The following is a 21901-nucleotide window of genomic DNA, read 5'->3' on the forward strand; positions in this document are numbered from 1 at the left end:
GAAGCTCTGGTTCAGGTTTTAAAATAGTAATTGAATATCTTTAACTAAAAGTAAAAGCAATTGTCTTTAGTTACATTATTATTTATTGGAAGAAAAAGACATTCTGTGTTGCATTTCTTTAATAGAAAAAAGACAATAAAATAAAAATGAAATAAAAAAATAGAAAATGACAAGTAGCTTTATAGTTTATTATTATTATTACTCAATACATTTATACATTTCCAGTAGCTGTCTGTCCATCTTAGGGGTAAAATAGGTATAAAGAGCTTTGAAAGTTTTTAGAAATCACACATTTTTTTTATCAGTCAATTGTTTGAATGAAGTGAAATCATAATATATTCCAATATTGTAGTTATATTTTGCTGTTGTGGTAAAGTTAAAAAAGTAAAGCCTTATTGTGTTTGATAATAATAATAATAATAATAATAATAATAATAATAATAATAATAAATAAAATAAAATATTCTTTGTAATATCCTAAACTCCTTAGTTTTAAATCCATTTCAATTTATAAATTATATTTCATTTCCTTAGTTGCATGTCCCATGTATGTTTATAATAAATAATTTAAATATATTCAATTAAAACTAAAATACAGAATATACTGATAATTTACATTATCATATTTTATTTTTTGTTTATTTTTTTATAGATATTTTAAGTTTTATTTAATAAAATTTGAAAAAAAAAAGTATTTGGTATACATATTTAATATTTTGCAAATAAATGGAAATATCAAATAATTTAATTATCAAATCTCTTAACAAGAGGATATATTTATATGGTTGATTATCATAGTACAAGATTAAGTACAAAGTTGTAGACCCAGTCTAATTCGAACAATCTATAAATAAGGAGTTTGACAAAGGTCAAAATGAACAACCCTACTAGGAAATAAACATCCTTTTAATTAAAATCCTTTTTTAGTAAGAGAAAAAAATAATTCTTGTAGGGAGAAGGACACTTGACATAAAAGGAGAGAAAGGAGAGAACGTAGAGGTTCTGAAGGCTGGAGACATTCATCTTCATTATTATTCCTATATTGAAAATATTAAGGAGTGAGTAGCTAACTCTCTTAATGTATTTTTAATTCTTTGTGAATTTCACTATTCAATATAATTCTTTTTCATCATTCTTGTGTTCTATTCTTATTTTAACTAATATGATAATTATTGATTGCATATTTGTAGGTATCTAATCATTGGACACGATATTAGAACCAACACCAGAATAGACAACGAATTGATTGTGCATCATATCGAGTACAACATTTGTCATTCTTAACATAAGAATTTTGATCTTAATGCAAACATATAATAAAAATGGATAATGATAGAATGTCCCAGTTTTTTGACCCCGAAGTTACCTGCCTACGTGGCAGTTATTATTTTAATAATTTTAAACGAAACGGCAATTGAAGGCAGCGGCAAAGGAAAGTTAGCGTGATGTGCACGCACTTTGAATTGGATAAACTTTTTAAAAAAACACATTGCGTTGCGCGTTTTCCCTCGTTTCTTCCCCTCAAGTTTCTTCTTGGAGCAGAGACGCACAAGCAAGCACAGAGGCATTTGTATCGCAAGGCATTCTCTTCCCCAAAAGGCTATCGTTCCATAAAGGTTGGTGTTGTGGGTTGTAGTGGAAGCGGATAGCGGAGTTGTGGAGAGTGGTTTGGGTTGTTGGAGGCGGCGGGTTCCGCGGAAAGTGGTGGGTATCGTTCGATTCATTGGTTGGGCGCTCTCTTGTTGGCGTAGTTGTTGGTTGATTAAAGGTCATTCACAGAACGAAGATTTCTCCGGTAGGTTATCATGCAACCGATTTTACACTGTATTATTACATGAAATATGGTTTGGACACAATCGAATGGCCATCCAAATAGTTTCATCACCATGAATCATCACCAAACTACCTAAATAAGTAATTGGAATTCAAGATTGAATTAAAAACCAACTTTTCTGGTTCGATAATCAAGTGTCCTTTTGTGATTCCATAACTGCCTTTTTACGTTGAACTTTTTGTACAGCCAATACTGCAACTGATTTTACACTGTATTATTACGTGAAATAGGGTTTGGACACAATCGAATGACCATCCAAATAATTCCATCACCATTAATCATCACCAAACAACTTAAACAAGTAATTGGAATTCAAGATTGAATTAAAAACCAACTTTTCTGGTTTGATAATCAAGTGTCATTTTGTGATTCCATAACTGTCTTTTTACGTTGAACTTTTTATACAACCAGTACCGCAACTGATTTTACACTGTATTATTACGTGAAATAGGGTTTGGATACAATCGAATGACCATCCAAATATTTCCATCACCATGAATTATCACCAAACTACTTAAATAAGTAATTGGAATTCAACATTGAATTAAAAACCAACTTTTCTGGTTCGATAATCAAGTGTCCTTTTGTGATTCCATAACTGCCTTTTTACGTTGAACTTTTTGTATTACCAGTACTGCAACTGATTTTACACTGTATTATTACGTGAAATATGGTTTGGACACAATCAAATGGCCATTCAAATAATTCCATCACCATTAATCATCACCAAACTACCTAAATAAGTAATTGGAATTCAAGATTGAATTAAAAACCAACTTTTCTGGTTCGATAATCAAGTGTCCTTTTCTGATTCCATAACTGCCTTTTTACGTTGAACTTTTTGTACTGTCAGTACTGCAACTGATTTTACACTTTATTATTACGTGAAATATGGTTTGGACACAATCGAATGTCCATCCAAATAATTCCATCACTATTAATCATCACCAAACAACTTAAACAACTAATCAAAATGCACATTGTCAAAAAAAAAATTTCTGGTTCGAGATTGAAGTGTCCTTTTATGATGTCATAAGTGTCTTTTTACATTGAACTTTTTGTACATGCAGTACTGCAACTGCTCTTCAGCTGTATTTTCACATGAAATATGGATTTGTACACAATCCAAAGGTCATCCAAATAATTGCATCACCATGAATCATCACCAAACAACTCAAACAACTAATTAAAACTGCACATTGAAAAAAAATATTATGGTTCGAGATTGAAGTGTCCTTTTATGATGTCATAAGTGTCTTTTTACATTGAACTTTTCGTACATGCAGTACTGCAACTGTTTTTCAGCTGTATTTTCACATGAAATATGGATTTGTACACAATCCAAAGGTCATCCAAATAATTGCATCACCATGAATCATCACCAAACAACTCAAACAACTAATTAAAACTACACATTGAAAAAAAAATTTGGTTCGAGATTGAAGTGTCCTTTTATGATGCCATAAGTGTCTTTTTACATTAAACTTTTTGTATATGCAGTACTGCAACTGCTTTTCAGCTGTATTTTCACATGAAATATGGATTTGTACACAATCTAAAGGTCATCCAAATAATTGCATCACCATGAATCATCACCAAACAACTAAAACAACTAATTCAAATTGCACATTGAAAAAAAAAATTCTGGTTCGAGATTGAACTGTCCTTTTATGATGCCATAAGTGTGTTTTTACATTAAACTTTTTGTACATACAGTACTGCAATTGTTTTTCAGCTGTATTTTCACATCAAATATGGATTTGTACAATGTTACAACCTTTTCACAATTCCAGAACTGCCTATCAATAACTCCCACAACACAACAATTCTTAAAATTCAATAACTGTCTTTATGAGATATGGATTATGTGCCACAGACTTACACAATTTACTTACTAAATAAATGCACTACAAAACACCACAAACACTTTAGAAAAGTCATTATTTATTAATTGCACCATAACACAACAGAAACACAACAAATAGAATTGTACACAACTTAATGTTTCATAGGTTTCAATTACATGTCTATGTTCTTATAATTAAACAAATGAAAATGATATTTCATTTCCATCAAACAAAACAAAATACATACATATTGCTCATACTCCAACAACTATTTCGGTATCCTTTTCTTCTTCCGACTATAAACTGCGAACGGAGTTTGGATTACACGGCTTTTGAACCGTAACCGTGGATCATTCCTCATACGCACGTACATATCGTTGTTCGTTGCATTTATGTCTTTTGCAGCTTCACTTGGAACATCCACTTCATTCAAATTCATAGGAGAAACAAATTCATCTTTACTTCTATTTTCCCTCTCAACTTCACTTGGAACATCCACTTGGAACCTCACAACCTTCACTACCTTCACAACCTTCACTAATGTCACTCATGTCAACTGACCTGCAATTATAAAACCCATTAACTATCACTCATATCCAAGAACACAAATCTAGTTTGCTTTTTGTACCCACCCAATCCTAAATGTCGAAACCAACAAACTCAGTTTCGAACATCCAACAACACAACTACACTTCGCATTTTGTACCCACCCGTCCCTAACTGCCGAAACAGTTCGCATTTTTGGTTACACAAAACAGTTCACATTTTCAATTAACAATCCACAACAACATTTACGATTTACAAAGCATCCATTTGGGGAACAACTCATCAAAATGTCATTTCAATTGTCGAACAAGAAAATACGAAAATGGAGTTTCATTTCCGGAAAAAGATCACAAAAATAGTGGTTTCATTTGGGGAAGAACATCACAAAAATAAGGGTTTGTAATCGGATAGTAAAACATACCAGAGCACCCTTTGATTTGCAAAAGAAGAACACCAAAATTAGGGCTTCCAATTCTCCGCACGAAGCTATGGCAGCAATCTGCACTCTCGCCGCACTCTCGCCTTTAGTTTAAACCGCAAAGTTCAGTTCTGTTTTTCTTACTTTTCCTTTTTCCTCTCTTGCGCATGTATCACAACCTCACCATTCACTCCACCTTCTCTCACGCGTCACTGCTCCTCTTTCCTTTAAAATTATTAAAATAATGACTGCCACGTAGGCGAGTAACTTCGGGGTCAAAAAAATGGGGCATTCTATCATTATCCAATAAAAGTTGCTAAGACATTAAAATTTGTATTATTCAAGTTTAGATTTGTCACTATGACATTAGGACTTGTTATAAAAGGTATGAATGATAGAGTAGGAATTAGAATAATATTGTTTGGTGTTTTTACTTTGAATTTGATCATGAAACCCAATCTCAGTGAAGTTTTTATCATATACTATTGCACACCATATGTTTGATAAAAATACAAAAAGAGTTCTATTTTATTTTTGTTTGTAAAATTTGTTGTCTAATTGAGTTGTGAATTACAAGAGTTGTGAACCGTTACACAAGTCTTTGTGAAAAATGATATCTAGATTTTTTATTTTATTACTTATGTAATTTGGTATACTTGTCAATTTCATGACATATATAATATCATAGATCACAGGTATATACAAAGTGTATTATTACAACTTATATATCTTATTAAATCTTCAAACTTGAAAACTTGATATATAATTCAAGAATAACTTTGATAGTACCATTTTAGTTACCACATAACTATTCATTATACTAATATCATACTATGTGGCAGAATTTTGTAAATTATGGTCTTTATGGAATACTTTACAATTTGATTTTTCTTATGATCATCATCATAATCTTTCTTAATAAAATAATATTTTTATATACATTTATGTAGGGGCATGTTGGAAGTCATAGATCAACTAAAAATAAGGTCAATTTACAGTAAATAAGTGGGTGCTAACCTTACCTTACAAACTAGTTTTATTATAAGGTTGAGTTAAGCTTAAAGTTCCCTTCTTAATATGTATTTAGAGCTTATCTTAACGAAGCTTGTTGTTTGCTAGGTTTATTGTTACACTCATTATTGGACTCCTACTAAACCAGTCTTGCAAGATTGACTTTATTTTTTAACATGATATCAGAGTAATATGTTAGAATTTATCTTAATTGTTAGTTAAGTATATTGTTTCACCCACTATTAGATCATTCATTGATTTTACTCTCATGCTCGAGATGTATATATCTCATCATGAGGAGTGTTGAAGGTTTTATACATCAACTAGAGATAAAACCAATTTACAGTATAAGTGGTGCAAACCTTATTTTATAAGTCAATTTTTTATAAATTAAATTAGCTTTATCAAAGAAAATATCAAATTTATAGAAAAATCAATTAATCAAAGAAAGAAAAAAGAATTATTGGAAACAATGAAGTATATTATATCTTTCCATCTTTCGTTTAGTTTCATGCATAATGCTTGAGAGCAGAAGAATCTATATTTAAAAAACCAAAATTTTCTTAGTTGATTAAACATGTAAAATGTTATTATATATAGTCATAGAAAACTAAAAAAAAAGTATAAAAGATTTATTGTAAAAGAAAAACTTGCTTCAAATCAAATTATGACATAACGGACAGGCTTGAATGGTCATCACCTCTTAACTAGCAAGACCTTTCCGGATAAAAGATGACAAGGAGCTTCATAAACTTTAAAGAATATATTAAAAAATGAAAAGATAAATAATTTTAAAAACTTATAAATACTAACAGTGAATAACTAAATAATTAAAATTATAATTTATATTATTAAATAAAACTGAAATCACTAAAAAAATTAGTTCATAGATAGAATTAGAAAGAAAAAGTAGAAAAATAATAATCTAATAAGAAACTTACTTTAAATTAAATTATATACAATATATTAAAAAGTTTCATACATTTTCCTGTCCTAGTTAGCAATATCTTTTCGAGAAAAAAAATGACTCATAACTTCATAACCTTAAACTTAAAAGAAGAATAAAAGAATAAAAAATAAAGTCTAAAGAAATTATAAATACCAAAATAAGTGAATAAATAAAATTCAAATTTATACTCTTAAACATAATTTAAAATTTTCAAATTGAACCACTCATTCTAAACCAATGGTTGCTACACTCTTTAAAATGCCTGTATGAAAGTGAATGGATGAAATACTTTTCCACAAGGCATGATGACCAAAGAACATCATCTATGTATTCATCTCTCTATTTTTTTTTAACCCTCATTTAAATGTTTTTATTGAAAACTAAAAAATACAATACATTTTATTAATATTAATAAAATATTTATAAGACTTTTAATTTTTACCTAAACTAGTTAATATTCTGTGTTTTATATAATAGCCATTTTTTGAAGTAAAAGTTATTTTTTCATCATTTATTTTGAAATGTCAAGACAACATATTTTTCTCAATTATACCGTTCTTTCTATTTTTATTATGCATGAAAATTATTGAGAGGAAACACTAATGGATAAATTATTTAAAATTATACTGAAAATAGCTAAATTAAATGTTTTTTAGTTTAAGTAAAAAAAGAATTAAAGAATATATAGAAAAGGAATAAGTATTATTAAATAAAAACAAAAATATTTTTTAAATACCACACTTATGGAAGAAGTAATTACAGCTTCTACCAACCAAGACATTTATTTCTTCAAAAAACTTCAACTCTCATCCATGCATTAAAGTGAAGATCAATCTTTTTCTTTTGTTCTTCTTTTTCCTTTAATGAACTATTGACTTGTTGACTGCAATGCAATAATTTCAGGGTAATTTTTTTCCTTTGAAATTTGAAGGCTTCCAGGGTACAAATTAAATATTATAATAATAGAATAAATTTAGATAAGAAATTTTGGAAAAAGAAAGAAGCTTTGTCGGCAATGATATTGAAGTGTGAATTGGGAAAAGTACATTGTTTTCGTATGGTTAATTAAAAGAACATGCAACCAAAAAATTTTCTCCAAGTGTATGACAATGATGTAACACTATATGTTATGATGTGACATAGAAAAAAGAAAACTATAGTTATATTGAATGAAAATTGGAGCAATAAAATGGTCAAGAGAAAAATAAACTATGTGATGGTCCAAGTAGAAGAACATAACAAATTGGATATCAAGTGTGGAATAGAATAAGATGTCGACATACACATACATATATATATATATATATATATATATATATATATATATATATATATATATATATAACTCCATGATTCTAATTATGCTATTTTAAATTTGATTTAAGATCATATGTATAAGAAGATTTTGTCAAAAGAAATAACTTTAATTTCAATAGTTTCTTTAGATAATGCTTGACTGTAATTAGGATATATGTCTATAAAATGTACCATTAAGCTATTAGCAATTTTTTTCATAAAGTGATATTTTTCAATTATATTTCCTTCACTAAGTTTATAAATAAAATAAAGGAGAAAAAATAATTATGAAAGAAATTATTAGTTATATATGTAAAATAAAAACTAAGTGAATTGATATTCTGCTCTTGGGTAGAAAGAAAGAAATAAAGAAAGCGTATTAGTAACTGAATTTTTATTTAAATTCTCTCTAATTTCTTTTAACTTTTCTCGTCATTTTCTTGATAAAAAGAAGTGTTATTAAAACGGAGTGAAGTGAAGTGAAGATTGTGACATCCCATTTAAATAGATTAAGTCTACTAAATAAGCATCGCATAATTATGATAATAAGAAGCAATCAGAGGAAACAGAACACGTATAAAATTTCTATTACAGTTATCCATAAGGGTACTTAAAAGGAACTTAGGCATACCACCATGCCAAGAACGAAACAAGGACTAAACGTTAATTGTCTTGCAAAAGGGTCACCTCTATAGCAGGAAACCATAAAAGAGAGGGGCAGTAAAGCTATAAAGACTACTAATAGGGCTAGAAATGACTGGTCCAAACTACACAGCACCGCTACCACCAGCAGATCCACCTCCTGAGCTCTTTCCATCTGCTCCCACCGTAGGGTGATCATAGCAAAAGGAGAAGAATCACGACAAAGCATACACAATAACGAAAGGGTAAGCTAGAGTAATTTAAAATTTACCTAACATAGCATACCAGTATTTAAACAGTTCAAGCATGTCAACCAAATGAGCACAACGAATCATGTTATCACAGACAGGCAGGACACTATGACTCAATTATCCGGATAAATATACTAAGATCGGATTCATCGGACGCTTGCACTTGTGGTGGCCTCTACTGCTCTGCAGAGCCATTGCCAATAGGTTTCACCCTACCACGCACAAGGTTAACCTTCAAACATCTAAGGCCATTATCCTGCCAAAGACTAAGGCCTCCCACTACTCTCACCACTTGGGTCAGTTTGCTCTACCTGAGACTCATTGACCCTTTAGAGTTTCGGGATGCGATCCTTACTTGAATCCATATCTTAATATATACACTACACACCACCCTGAGGTCTCCCCATGAGACTCATGGAATTACGCCTATCACATACACATTTCATGTCTCTCATACCACAACCACCACTTTCATCTCATACATCTAATTCTCATTTCACCCAATCATCATGTACAATTCCATGCCATCACTCATACCAAACATACCAATTTCGTTCATAAAACCTAAACACCCAAACATATTCACGTACATCATATTTAGGAAGAATAATCCAGATAATACATGCAACAAATCATCCAAACAGTCAATAAAACAGTGCACGCACTCACGAACTTGCTCAGGCGAGGGGCTGGCCTCACTCAAACAGCGGGCTCTCGCCCAAGCGAGACATGCAACAGTGGGGAATTTATGAACTCTCGCTCAGGCGAGGCCTTCTCGCCTGAGCGAGACAGGGCGTCGCTCAAAACGCGAACTAGTCGCCTGGGCGAGCGTTCGAGGCAGAACCATAGGCGAGCCTCTGATATTCTCGCCTAGGCGAGACGAGCTCGCTTGGGCGAGAATATCAGATCTCTCCCACTGTTCCACGCATGAAACCTAAGAAACAAACCACATCAAGCATTTTAACTCCATCTTACACAAATACACGCATCCTCCAGTCATTTCATGCACAACAGTAGTGGAAACAAGCACATGCAGCAAAAAGAGACAAAAAACCTAGCTCCCCTTACCTCTGTTTTGGAGTACCAAAGCAACCAACCCTAGTTATGAGGTATCGCAGCTACAAGGACTAGAGTAGAGCTGAAACAAGAAGATCCAGACCAAAACGGGGTTAGGAGATCGAACCCTAATATTCCCAATGCGCTCAACAGCAAAGAAAAGGGGAAGAATTAAACTAGAGCTCTAGAGTTCGAGTTACCAAGAGTACAAGATGGGTTATGCTGGCTTGGAGATGGGAGATGATAAGTGCCCTAGCAGAGCCTTGCTTCGTAGAGGGAGACAGGAGGGAGCTTTGTTTCTGAAAACCCAGGCAGAGAGAAATGAGGAAACAGAAAGGGTATGGGGGGTTCTACTCTTGGGCTGGCCTTGGGCCTACGAAAAGGCCAGGCCCAAGAGTTATAGCTGTAAAAAGGGGTTTACAAAGATGAGTTCCGACTAATTAAAATTTTAATCAGAATAAGTTTTTTTTTTCACCTTTTTCTTGTTTTAATTGTTTATGTAGAAATTTGACAATCTCACGTGACATCATGATTAAATAGATAAATCTTTAGTAAAGTTAGTTTATAATCACATATTAAGTTTATGAATGAGACATCCTAGTATAGTTTCTCTAAATATTTTGAGTAGTTCCTTGAAGAAGAAAAAAACATGAATTAAAATGACGGAAGCTAACTTGTTTGGTGTGAAAGTGAGGTGTGTCACGAGTTAGATATTTGAAAAGTAAGAGTGGAAATTAGAGAAGATCTTCAATTATTTTAGAACAAAGCTTGGGAATGTAGATGAAGCATGTGAACACACTACTCTACTTCTTAGGATCTTCGTTTTCATAATATATATATATATATATATATATATATATATATATATATATATATATATATATATATATATATATATATATAAATAAAGATATTAATTAATAAATATAAATGTTACAAAATATATCATATAACTACAAAACACTTTACATAATAAATATCAACTATTTATTATAATTTTAAATAGATTAAATTTAAATTTAAACTATTATTTTATTGTTACTAAAAGTAACGTAAATAAAAATATTTGTCATCATGTCACAAAAATATAATAAAAGACTATTTAATTTAATTTATATATGATAATTTTAGTACGAATTGTAATATAACACTACATTATAAAAAAAATTTGTTATTATCGAAGGATTTTATTAATGAAAATAAATTTGTTAGTAAATTTAAATATTAACAAATTTTATTGACAAATTCAAATTATTAAGAAAAAATTTTGTCGATAATAAATCTATTAGTAGTATTTGTTGATAAATTTTGTTAGTAATTGTTAACTTTTATTATCGATTGAAAAATTTGTCAAAAACTCTATTGATTAATTGAGCAACAAAATTTTCGTTAGATCTGATGGTACTTTTTGTATATTAAGGGGGAAATGGACTAGATGAATAAGGGAAAAGAAAAGAAGGAAGAGAAAGAGAAAAAGGAAGAAGAAAAGTTGGAGTCAGTATTGGTGGCAGCAACAAAAGCGCGATAAAGATGTAAAGGCAAGATGACTAGAGATGTCAAAATGGGTTTCAATCTGTGAGTTAACCTGTCTCACTACATGTTCGAGCTGGAGTGATTGTAAAAAATTCAATTTTTTCAAAAGTGAGTTGAATTGAACCTGATTCACTTATCTCACGGGTTAAACAAGTTCGAGCTTAGTTGAAGGTAGATTAGCCCACCAACATTTTTATAAATTTTTAAAATTCTTTTGTTATAATTATTTACAACTTCTACTTAGATAGGTTCACAATTTCATATTTTGTAAATGCTAGAATATTGCTCAAAAATATTTGAATAGTTTGAACGTTTAATTAATTTATTTGTTAAGTTATCATTGTAATAATCTTTATAATAATAATTTGAGAATTAAATGAACACTTTGATTCCACTATTATAAAAATAAATCAAGTCAATTCACTATCATTGTAATGCAATAAATATATATAAAATAAATTGCAAAAAAAACAAAACATTCGTAAGTGAGCTAACTCACTAACCCTTGGTAGGTCAGGTCTAGTTGCAAAATTTCTAGCTCACTAAAAAATGAGTCAGGTTGAGCTGACATTTTTTTAGCTCAACTTGTGGTAAGCCAACCTGTGTGAGTTGGGTTGGCTCATTTTGACACCCCTAATGTAGACGATGACAACCAAAGTTGGAGGAACAAGAGGAGGAGGATGAGTTGGAGACGACAGTAAAGGAAAACAAAGGGAAGAAGAAGAACCAATTTGTGATTTTTACCGACAAATTTTGTCAAGAAATATTTACCAATTAATTTGTGATCATTCGTAATTACCAACTAATTTCAGAATCTATAGACGAATACTTTACCAACAATTTTTTTTATTACCAACTGATTGTTTCTATTGATAATACACAACTTTGTCATAGCAATATATATATAATCTTATAAATTATTTTATTTTATATTTTTTTATAAATTTAATAACATCTTTTATTTTAATAATTATTTTTATTTTTTCATTTATAACTAGTGACTTTTTTTTCTATATATTATTAACTGGTTGTGGGCAGTTTCCTCTTTCGCCATGTTTATGGTCTAGGTTTTCGAATTGTAGTTTTTGTATTTGAAAATACGTATTTTATTTTATATTCGAAATGTATAATTTAAAACATATTTTTCTCCATTTCAGCATATATAATTCAGAATATAAAAATTATATTTCAAAGTATATAATTGAAAATATATTTGTATTTCATGTTAGCAATCCAAAATGTATTTTTTATTTTGAATTTTAAAACGTACATCCAAAAGATATAAAAAATTATGTTCTAAATTATATAATTCAAAATTTTATGAGAATACAAGTTGAAATTATGGAATTACCAAAAGAAATGGCCCTAATTGTGAATCTATTTTGGTCGCTTGTGTTGTATAATTATAATAAAATAATGGGCTTGGGTAAAATTTAAAATTTGATAAAACTAGTGGAATTTCCAACATCGATTTGTGCCTGCATATGCATTTACGTCAAAGCAAGCAGCAATTTGATTGTTATAAAAACTTTCTATACATTTGCTTGTTTGATTTTCAAAATCAAACAATTCTAATTTTAGATTGATCTGTTATTTAATCAAATAAAATATTAAATTGTTCATAAACAACAATGCTAATTACTTGTTTATATAATGCTTAATAATAAATTCTAGCATTTATTATCATTGAAAATAAATAGTAATCAGATTATACATCAGTATCAGATAAAAATAGCTTTATTATAAAAAACTGAAAACCAGATGTGTTATTTACCTTATATAATGACCAAAACTACTTATTAGATAAGAATCAAAAAGTAGATTTTGGCATTTGATTCAACGTGTATGTAAAAATCATCAAACATATCAGCAGTGAATATAACCCATTTCTCAGAACAGACGATATTTAAACAACACGAAAGATAAGATTTCAGGAAATTTCAGCAAAGGAATAATCTAGATATGGTACCTTCGGAACATGTCTGTCACAATACCAGATGTAACATCTGCAAAGATTTTTTTTTTTTTTCTTCTTGCATGTTTCTCTGGTCTTTCTTTTTCACAAGTGGTATTTCTTGTGTCAAAAAAACCTGGTTCCTCCACAAAATAACGACCAAAACAGAGGCACAACTTGTGTACTTGATGATAGACACTGCACCCATGCTTCCAACAGATCATATAAAAAAATACTAGGATTACAAACAAACATGGTGGAGCATATATAATAGCTTTGCCTGATGTCAAAAGAAAAACCACCTTCGCCGTTGTATCTGCAGGAGCAACATGCATGGAAAGAAAATCACATCATCAATAAAACTAGGAGAAGGGAGATTGCTGAGAATGTAAAACATGATAATAAGGAAACATTAACTTCCTCCTAGTATATTCAAAGAAAAACAACTAATGAACTTCCAAAAGTTTATTCAGCTCTGAAGTTTCACTTCATATCTTCTATACGATGAAAGTTCTCCGGTTTTGAATAGTAGAAATTACAACATTCAATCAGATAATTCTGTCATGCAACAAACTGCACATTACATACCTAAAAATACACATAGACTTCAAGATGGAAAAATGAAAATCTCTAAAGCTGACAAATTAGGACATTTTTTTGATAATTTCTCCAAAAGCATATATAGAAGAGATTCTACAAATTAATTTATGCACAAGTTAATTTAAATTGTTTTAAATTATTTTATTTTCTTTTCCTACAAGTATTTATGGAAAAGTTAACCTGAATAGAACGTTAAGTAAATCAGAATGACGAAGATAAACATTTAAAAAGTAACATATAACGCAACGCAATGAATGTCAAATAGAAGCAAAATAGTTAATTAAGGTATTAAGTAAATCCAACTTTCTACAGTACACAAATAGAAAAGTTGTATCCTGGTCAACATGCATAATCAATGAATGTTCGAACGCAGATAACAGAGAAAAAGAGAGACCTTTTCCTGAATTTGTGGTTTTAGTAAAATAGGCTCAGGAAGAACTGCGTTGTCTATATCCTGAATGTATGGCTTCACTTTGGCCTCCAACATCTCATTCAACTGAAGGTGAAATCAAGTCAGTCACTTGCACAAAATACAATATTTCACAAACCGAATATATATATATATATATATATATATATATATATTAAAGGTATGTAACAGTTCTGAGAGCGATTAAGTACACAACTCAACCACAGACAGCTTTGCATCTTGAATTGGAAGAAAAAACCAAGCATAGCACGAGACAATACATGCAATTTAACATTATTGTTTCATTATATGAAATGCCTGATTACAGCATATGTCAGTTTTGATTAGTTGTTCCTTTCAACAAACACAAACAAAGTAACTAACCGATGTAAAGACAAAAAATCACCAACCTTGTCCTGACGCCATTTAGTTTCCCATTGTGCATCCAAGATCTTATCAGAGATTTCTCTTTGGGCATTAAGAAGAACAGTCATTTCATAAAACTTTTCTGGATTTTTGAGATCCTCCTCACTCCAAGACGATGCATTCAATGGAAGGTCCAGCTCCTGCCAATTTTCTGCGGTTTATGTCTCATTTCTGAGCAGGATATGCCTACAACTTACACTACTTAATTTTCTTTTCTCAAATGGTGGAGGGAGTGACCAACCTAACAATAAACTTTGTAGTGAAAATTTTTGATGGCACATTTTATGAAGATCCTATGACCCTTTTTGCATGCTGTTAAATTTATATGCTTACTTTTATGCATTTGAGCCAGAGGCTCGCAGCAATTTTGAAAGGTTTAGGCCCCACTGATTTTCCATTGAACAGCTTAAAGAAATCAAAGGAGAAAACATTGAAAGTGTCCTGTAGTAGAATGCACTTCAAAAGGGTCATCCTTGTACATTGCTTACAAATTACATGTATTAGTTGGCTTTTGTGAGGCTATAAATATTTAAACCAAATTAGCCATGCTGGTGGATCACCAACATTAGACTTGTTCACTGCAAAGCCATAAAGAGGCTTGTTTGGACCAGCTTAGAGGCCAGCTTCTTGTTTTTTAAATCATACTGACCATGTCAATCCATTATATGCAACTGTCTATGGTTATGTATGCCCATTCTAACCAACTGGGGATAAAGAATTCAAGGAGTGCAATTATCAAAAGCTCATTATAATTTGTAAGAAAATTGTGCACATTAACTAAAGGAATAACTAACAAATGATACGTGAAGATCGTAAATACATACACCCCAGTTTGACGGTCTTGGTGGAGGATCAAGCTTCATAACCTCTGTCTCGAGTGCCTTTTGAGCCTTATAATAAGGAACATTTTTCACTATGACAGGATCATCCCTTGCACGATCAGGATCAATAGATATCAAGGCCTATGATGACATCAATTCAAAATAAAAAAACATTGTAAAATTTAATCCAGAGAAAATTACATAAATTTAAGATGAACACAACTGTCAATCAACCACATGAATAACTCCATATATAGATTCCAAGTAATACAAAACTACCACAATTATCAGAAAAATAGTAAGAGAATAAGCTTTTCTTCCATTTATTTTAGCAACTTGATGAATCCCCAGCATACCCAACATTTATTTGCTGTGTCTTTCACATCTAAAATATGAGCATAGGCATTGCTACATAACCATGGCTAGAGCAAAGGATTAAAAGCTTACCTCCTGCAGATACTCCCACCCTGGTTTCCTCTTCGCCACCACATCTCGGAGTTGATCATACCGCCTAGATTCCTAAATTCACTCACAAAAAGGAAAAGGAATAGATATATTTAGAAACATAGACTTAACCAACTTCAATAAAGCATGAACGTGACAGATGATGATTTAGGCTGTATAATGTCTGGTTAACTCTTGGAAAGGTTAATCGAATGAAAGGTTGTACAATCAGAGTTATGATTCCCTTTTTTCAATTCCACTTTAAATATTAAATCCTTCCACACCACTTTCCTCAGCAATTTGAAATTCCAGGTATTTACTGGCATACAGGTGAAAGTACTTAGTCCAAAGAATATCTTCCAACACATTATGATTGCCAGCTAGAGAAATATACGAGTTTATTCAGTCAATAGGTTCCGTGAATCCTTCACTATTAAAAGACACACACAGAGAAGAAACAGCATAGGTGCTTGGCAAATTAATTCGGTGCTGGAAAAAGTGATGAAAACCTACAAAAAACTACAAGCCAACAGATTCATATATCAATTCAGATCAGTTGTTTCTTTTATTTTCACAAAATTAAAATTCTACAAAAAAATCTCTTAAAAGAGGTGCATGTTCCACTGAGCTCAAAGAGTGAGAATGAATTAACGTTAGCAGAAAATAGAGGAAATTAAATTTTCACTTGTAGGTGTGCAGCACAAAAGGAAAACCAGGTCATTGAAAATGATTCTCATCCCTCCGGAAGTAGCTAGGAACAGAAGTACATTACTTTTGTAGTACGTTCCTAATCAAAATATAAGGGTAAACGAGCAAAAACACATTTCATGTGTTTAATCCTGAACCTCAACATTGTATTTTCACATTTTATTCATATTTCATGACAAATTTGCAACGAAAAATTGTTTCAAGAAAGTATGTAATTTCATCATTTCTTTTACCAAGCAATCATTTATCATATCATAGGGTAATAATTAGTGGAGTAATCGTACTGAACTGTGGAAAGGAATAAAAGTGATAACCTTGTATTGCCACCATATTTTCTGCTTCACGTCATCATCATAGGTAAATCCACCCATGATCTGAGGAAATGTAATCAGCCAAAATGCAGCAATACTAGGATCCTTCATGCTGTGAACTATGTGCTGAAAAGGGAAAAAACAAAAACAACAAATAGTTATGATTTCAATGTCAAAAAAGTGTAAGAAATCAGAAGAAAAATAATTTTTTTATATTTTATGTCTTCTCTTGACACACTAACTTAACCAATAAAAGTTTGCATGAAATGCTAATCTAAGAGAAATATGAATTCAAATGCATAACACAGAAGTAAAGAAATGAGTAAAAATGCCTAGGATCAAGGTTTGTTTCAGTTGCATGTGAGAGGAATCTGTATAATATTGTCAATAATAAATAGTGACAACTTAGAATTGACACTGACCTCATATGGGTAATCCATTTTTTTCAACACATTATAAGCTTGCCATGGAGGCTCCATAATCTGCAAAAAGAAAAGGATGCTTAAAACAATATGAAATAGCTTTACACCTACTTGTTAAACAGTTGATCCAAAAAATAATTTTAACATCTATTCAGATATAGTGTATTTTAATTTTAATATATTACATATTATTGAGAAGTAAAATAAATAATCCAATAAATCTTTAAAAAGTTATGAGAGTCTCGTAAGGTTTAAATAGTGTCATTGTTACAAGAGAAATCAACCAAGTGTTTGTGAAAATATGTTGAGGAAGAAATTTTTTTATTTTGTAGCAATTACAACTTACAAGTATAATTACATCAAAAGAATTCACTGTTTTGACTAATCAATGGTTATTATACAATGTATCTGATGGATTCTAATTCATTTATGAAATTAAAAATAAAAATTGGGGTATGTGGGTATGAATTGGTTAAGAGAAAGTGAGAAAATATAATATTGAATCACTAAGTGACATATCAATCAAAATACTGGTGTGAAAACAATGGATTAGTTTAATTGTCAAAGCCACATTTGGCTACATATTATAAATAGATTATTAAAACTTCACGGGTAATATTAAAGATAAAAGTATGAAAGGGTTAAATCCAAAAATGGGAAAAGAACCAAGCACCAAAGACTCAACAATACTCACATCATCTGCTGAGATCCTAACATGCACCAATCTGTGTTTGCATTCAGGACAGCTCATTACACCCTGTGTAAAGTCAAAAAATTCTTCAAAAAAGAGTCAAAACGCATTGAATTTTAAAGTTACCAGAAGAAGCACATACGAGACTAATTATTGAGCAAAAGATAGAATTCTCTTATGGTGGGAAGGGTGTGTGTGTGTGTGTGTGTGTGTGTGTGTTTGTGCAAGCGTGAAGGGGAAGGACTAAAGTTTACTCATGAACTACTACTTCAGTGGGAAGAAACCTATTCATGAAAACAAAATGTTGGATGAAAAGTCAAGTTGTCTTGGAATTTGACTCCCACCGTTCCATCACAAGTTGGGCACTCTTTTGAAGGAAGTGGTTTTTGAAAATCCAATGATGATGGTAGATGAACCAACTCAGCCCGATTGTTGGCAATGGCGTCTGCTACAGATTCAGCAGTTGGCTTCTCTCCACTAAAAGTTAATAAGTTGAAGAACATATAAGGTGCATACAAATTGGAGGAGAATCTCACAAAATAATAAACGAGATGCACTAAAAGAAATAAAAATATAAGAGAATTATCCATTAAAAGAATTCTGCACTATCTTACATGCCCATTTTATATAAATCAGACACACATTGCCTTACTTGACAAAAGATATTTTCACTGCAGTCCAGATATTACTACATTAATTTAGTGTGACTTTAATGATCAAGGTCAACAACCACCATTTTAGAAAAATTAATTGGCATAAAATTAGTATTAGTTTGTTAAGAAGTGGATTTTAAGTTTAACTCAAACCCACAAACAAGCTTAAAAGATAAGGTTTGCACTCATTTGTATAATGTAAATTGGTCTTATCTCTAGTTAATAAGGAACATTCAACATACAACCTCATGTCGATAAGTAGACTTTAAGCTTAACTCAATTCCACAAAACATGCTTGTAAGGTGAGGTTTGCACCCATTTATACATTGTAGATTGACCTTATCCCTAGTTGATGTGGGACTCCCAACATAGTTAAAACTAATACTCCCTTTGGTCCTTACAAGCACCGGTCCATTTTATAAGACACTTTATAGTTCCAATGATACATTTATCTTTTTTACTTATTTGCCTTTACTAAATGTTTTTGGTATCTACTTTAGGGTTTTTCTTTAAAGAGAAGTATAAGCTAAGTTATAATTCAGGTATTTCCCAATGAAATCCTATTACAACATTTTTAACTCCCAAAGATTGTGTTCGTTTTCTCATTAAACAGCTATAATTTTGTTAACAGCGTCATATAAGGATTCGAGGGAGTAGCTTTCTTCCCGTCTAAACTTTGTATAGGGGGGTGCGTGACTATTTATTACTTAGTTTCCTTGGAAGCTTGGACAAACTACATTAGTAACCATGCATGACCCCAAATGCCAAAGATTGCAAAGTGTTCAAGTTCAAATAGAATCTCAACTTTTATGATCTTGCAATAATATTTGCAAGTTTAATTGTTTGTAGGTCCTATTAAAATTTTCAACAAGAGCACTAAACAAACCACAGTTTACATAGTAATACTGACCGCAACCTCTAAATTCATCTAAATGGAGAGTAACTTACCTCTTCAAGGTGTAATTCTTCACTTGATAATGCACCCTCCCACTTCCTCTGCACATTGTACACCGCAAGGCCCGCCATCCACTACATGTATTACAATTCCTGCTCTTGAGACACACATTTAGTTAGAGTTCAACAAAAGTCAATCAGCAACACTAAAGTAATAAAAGATTAGAGATATCATGTATTCAAGTGACACCACAAAACCGTCAATCAAGGAATACAAAACAGCACCTTTGACAGAGCACCTTCCTCCCCAGCTCAAATGCAATGTCATAAGTTCCAAGAGCAGCTATAGCCTACAACCAAGCCATGCAGCAACATCTATCATTATAAAAATAAAATAAAATTGAACCTAGAACTAACAAGATAAAATTTTCAGAGAATAGAATTACCCCCAATATCAAACCAATAATCCATTTGATAAAAAAGTTGCAAACTAAAATGGTTTCCAAAAATACTTATTTGGTTTAAGATAACTCCTTTTTTATTCATTTTCAATTTGACTTATCATTACCAGAATACTACATTATTTTCAACTTTTTCATTCTAACCTTTTGTTTTTCTCAGAAACTGGAAAAACAACAGCACTTAATTTCGTGTCTATATCTATATAACTACATAAATGCAGGACAGTGAAAATAATAGTTTTGAAGACCACATGTGTCTTCTACAAGTATCCCCACAGAGGCAATCTTGCTACCACTAATCATCATTTCCTCCAGAAATTAGGGAATCAAATTGTACCCAGAATACAGATAAATTGCGAGAAAAAGTGAGAGAGAGAAAAAATGCATTGGGAAAGGGGACTGACGAAGACGGAAGTGGCAGAGAGCTTGGAGATGAGTTCAGGGACGCCGAAGCCGCGAGGTGCAGAGCCGGCAATGTCGAAAGCGAGAGTGAAGGGAGACAAGACAACCTTAATTGGGAAGTCCAATATGTCGATGATGTTTTGGCCGTAACGATTGCTGAAAACCTTGTACCGAACCCCCACGAACTTTTTCACCGCCCTCACCAATCGCTCTCGAGAACTCGACATGGCTACCCCAAAACATACACACTCACTCAGAGTCTGGGTGTGAAGAAGATAGAATCATAGATAAGACTTTTGTTATCCTTCAAATTCAACAATTCCACAATTTCCAAAGGATTTAAGACTTCCAAAGTAAAATTTCTATGCTAAATATAAATTTTCTTTTACCACACAAAATTTTCTTATTTGTTTTAACCCAAACAAATGTTTTAAAATGTGCATTTAAAAATATAATAATGCTAATTCAAACATGTCTCACTTATTTAATATTTAAATAATAAAAAATTGGGTCTAACTAGAAAAAATAATGATTTATCTAAAGAAATGTTTAAGGTTAAAATCCTTGTATTATCCCTGTTTTTGTTTAGAAATTTTAAATGAGTTTTTAAGATTTTAATTTGTTTCCATTAGATTCTCCTTCTCTAAAATGTGTTTCAATTCTAAAATAGGTTTATAACGTAAATTGTTATAAATTGTTTGTAATTGTAATTGTTATAAAATTGTTTTGAAATTTTATATTTAAATTTATAAAGTTGTTTGAAATTGAACCAATTAAAATATTTTTTGTTCGAAATTAAAAATTTATTTTATAATTGTGATTGGTTGTTCTATAACAATCATTGTTTCATGAAACATTGAATGATTGAATAATGTAACCTTATCTTTACTAATTTTATATTAGAATTTGTATATGAATGCATCTTGTGGAGGCATGGGTTGAGACACCCTACATTAATATTTTCATATATGATATTATAAGTTATAACATTTTTGAAGACTAAATAATTTGTATTGTACTTACTCTTTATCTTGTAGGACAATCTCCATTGAAAATGAAGATTTAATTTCAATATAATGTTGAATAAACCATAACTTCACAACTCAGACAATGATATTCCAGTTTTCCTTCTCAAGGTTCACTTTTGTTATGGAGTGAGATTGTTTATACAAAATAGACATGGTCAATAGTGAATGCAACAAGTTAATTTACAAAATAAACGATGCCCACAAATTTATATACAAAATAATATATAAGAGATTAGCGTAGGCACCAACAATACACTAGTCCTTTGAATTTGAATTTGAATTTGGCTTTTGAAC

At 31.0% G+C, this 21901-nt stretch overlaps 1 protein-coding gene across 1 annotated transcript; it reads right to left on the reverse strand.

Moving 5' to 3' along the window:
- Positions 1-13288: 13288 nt before the first annotated feature.
- On the reverse strand, positions 13289-20905 carry LOC114186247. Its single transcript, XM_028074290.1, has 12 exons — positions 20582-20905; positions 20002-20066; positions 19771-19869; positions 18514-18646; positions 18173-18235; positions 17479-17538; positions 17060-17182; positions 16041-16112; positions 15597-15734; positions 14757-14912; positions 14332-14433; positions 13289-13653 (listed from the first exon to the last, which is right to left on the reverse strand). The coding sequence occupies exons 1-12, from the start codon at positions 20804-20806 to the stop codon at positions 13624-13626; spliced, it is 1266 nt and encodes a 421-aa protein (XP_027930091.1). The 5' UTR covers positions 20807-20905; the 3' UTR covers positions 13289-13623.
- Between the last annotated feature and the right edge of the window lie 996 nt (positions 20906-21901).

Source organism: Vigna unguiculata, chromosome 5 (assembly GCF_004118075.2).
Source record: "Vigna unguiculata cultivar IT97K-499-35 chromosome 5, ASM411807v1, whole genome shotgun sequence".
NCBI classification, from domain to species: domain Eukaryota; kingdom Viridiplantae; phylum Streptophyta; class Magnoliopsida; order Fabales; family Fabaceae; genus Vigna; species Vigna unguiculata.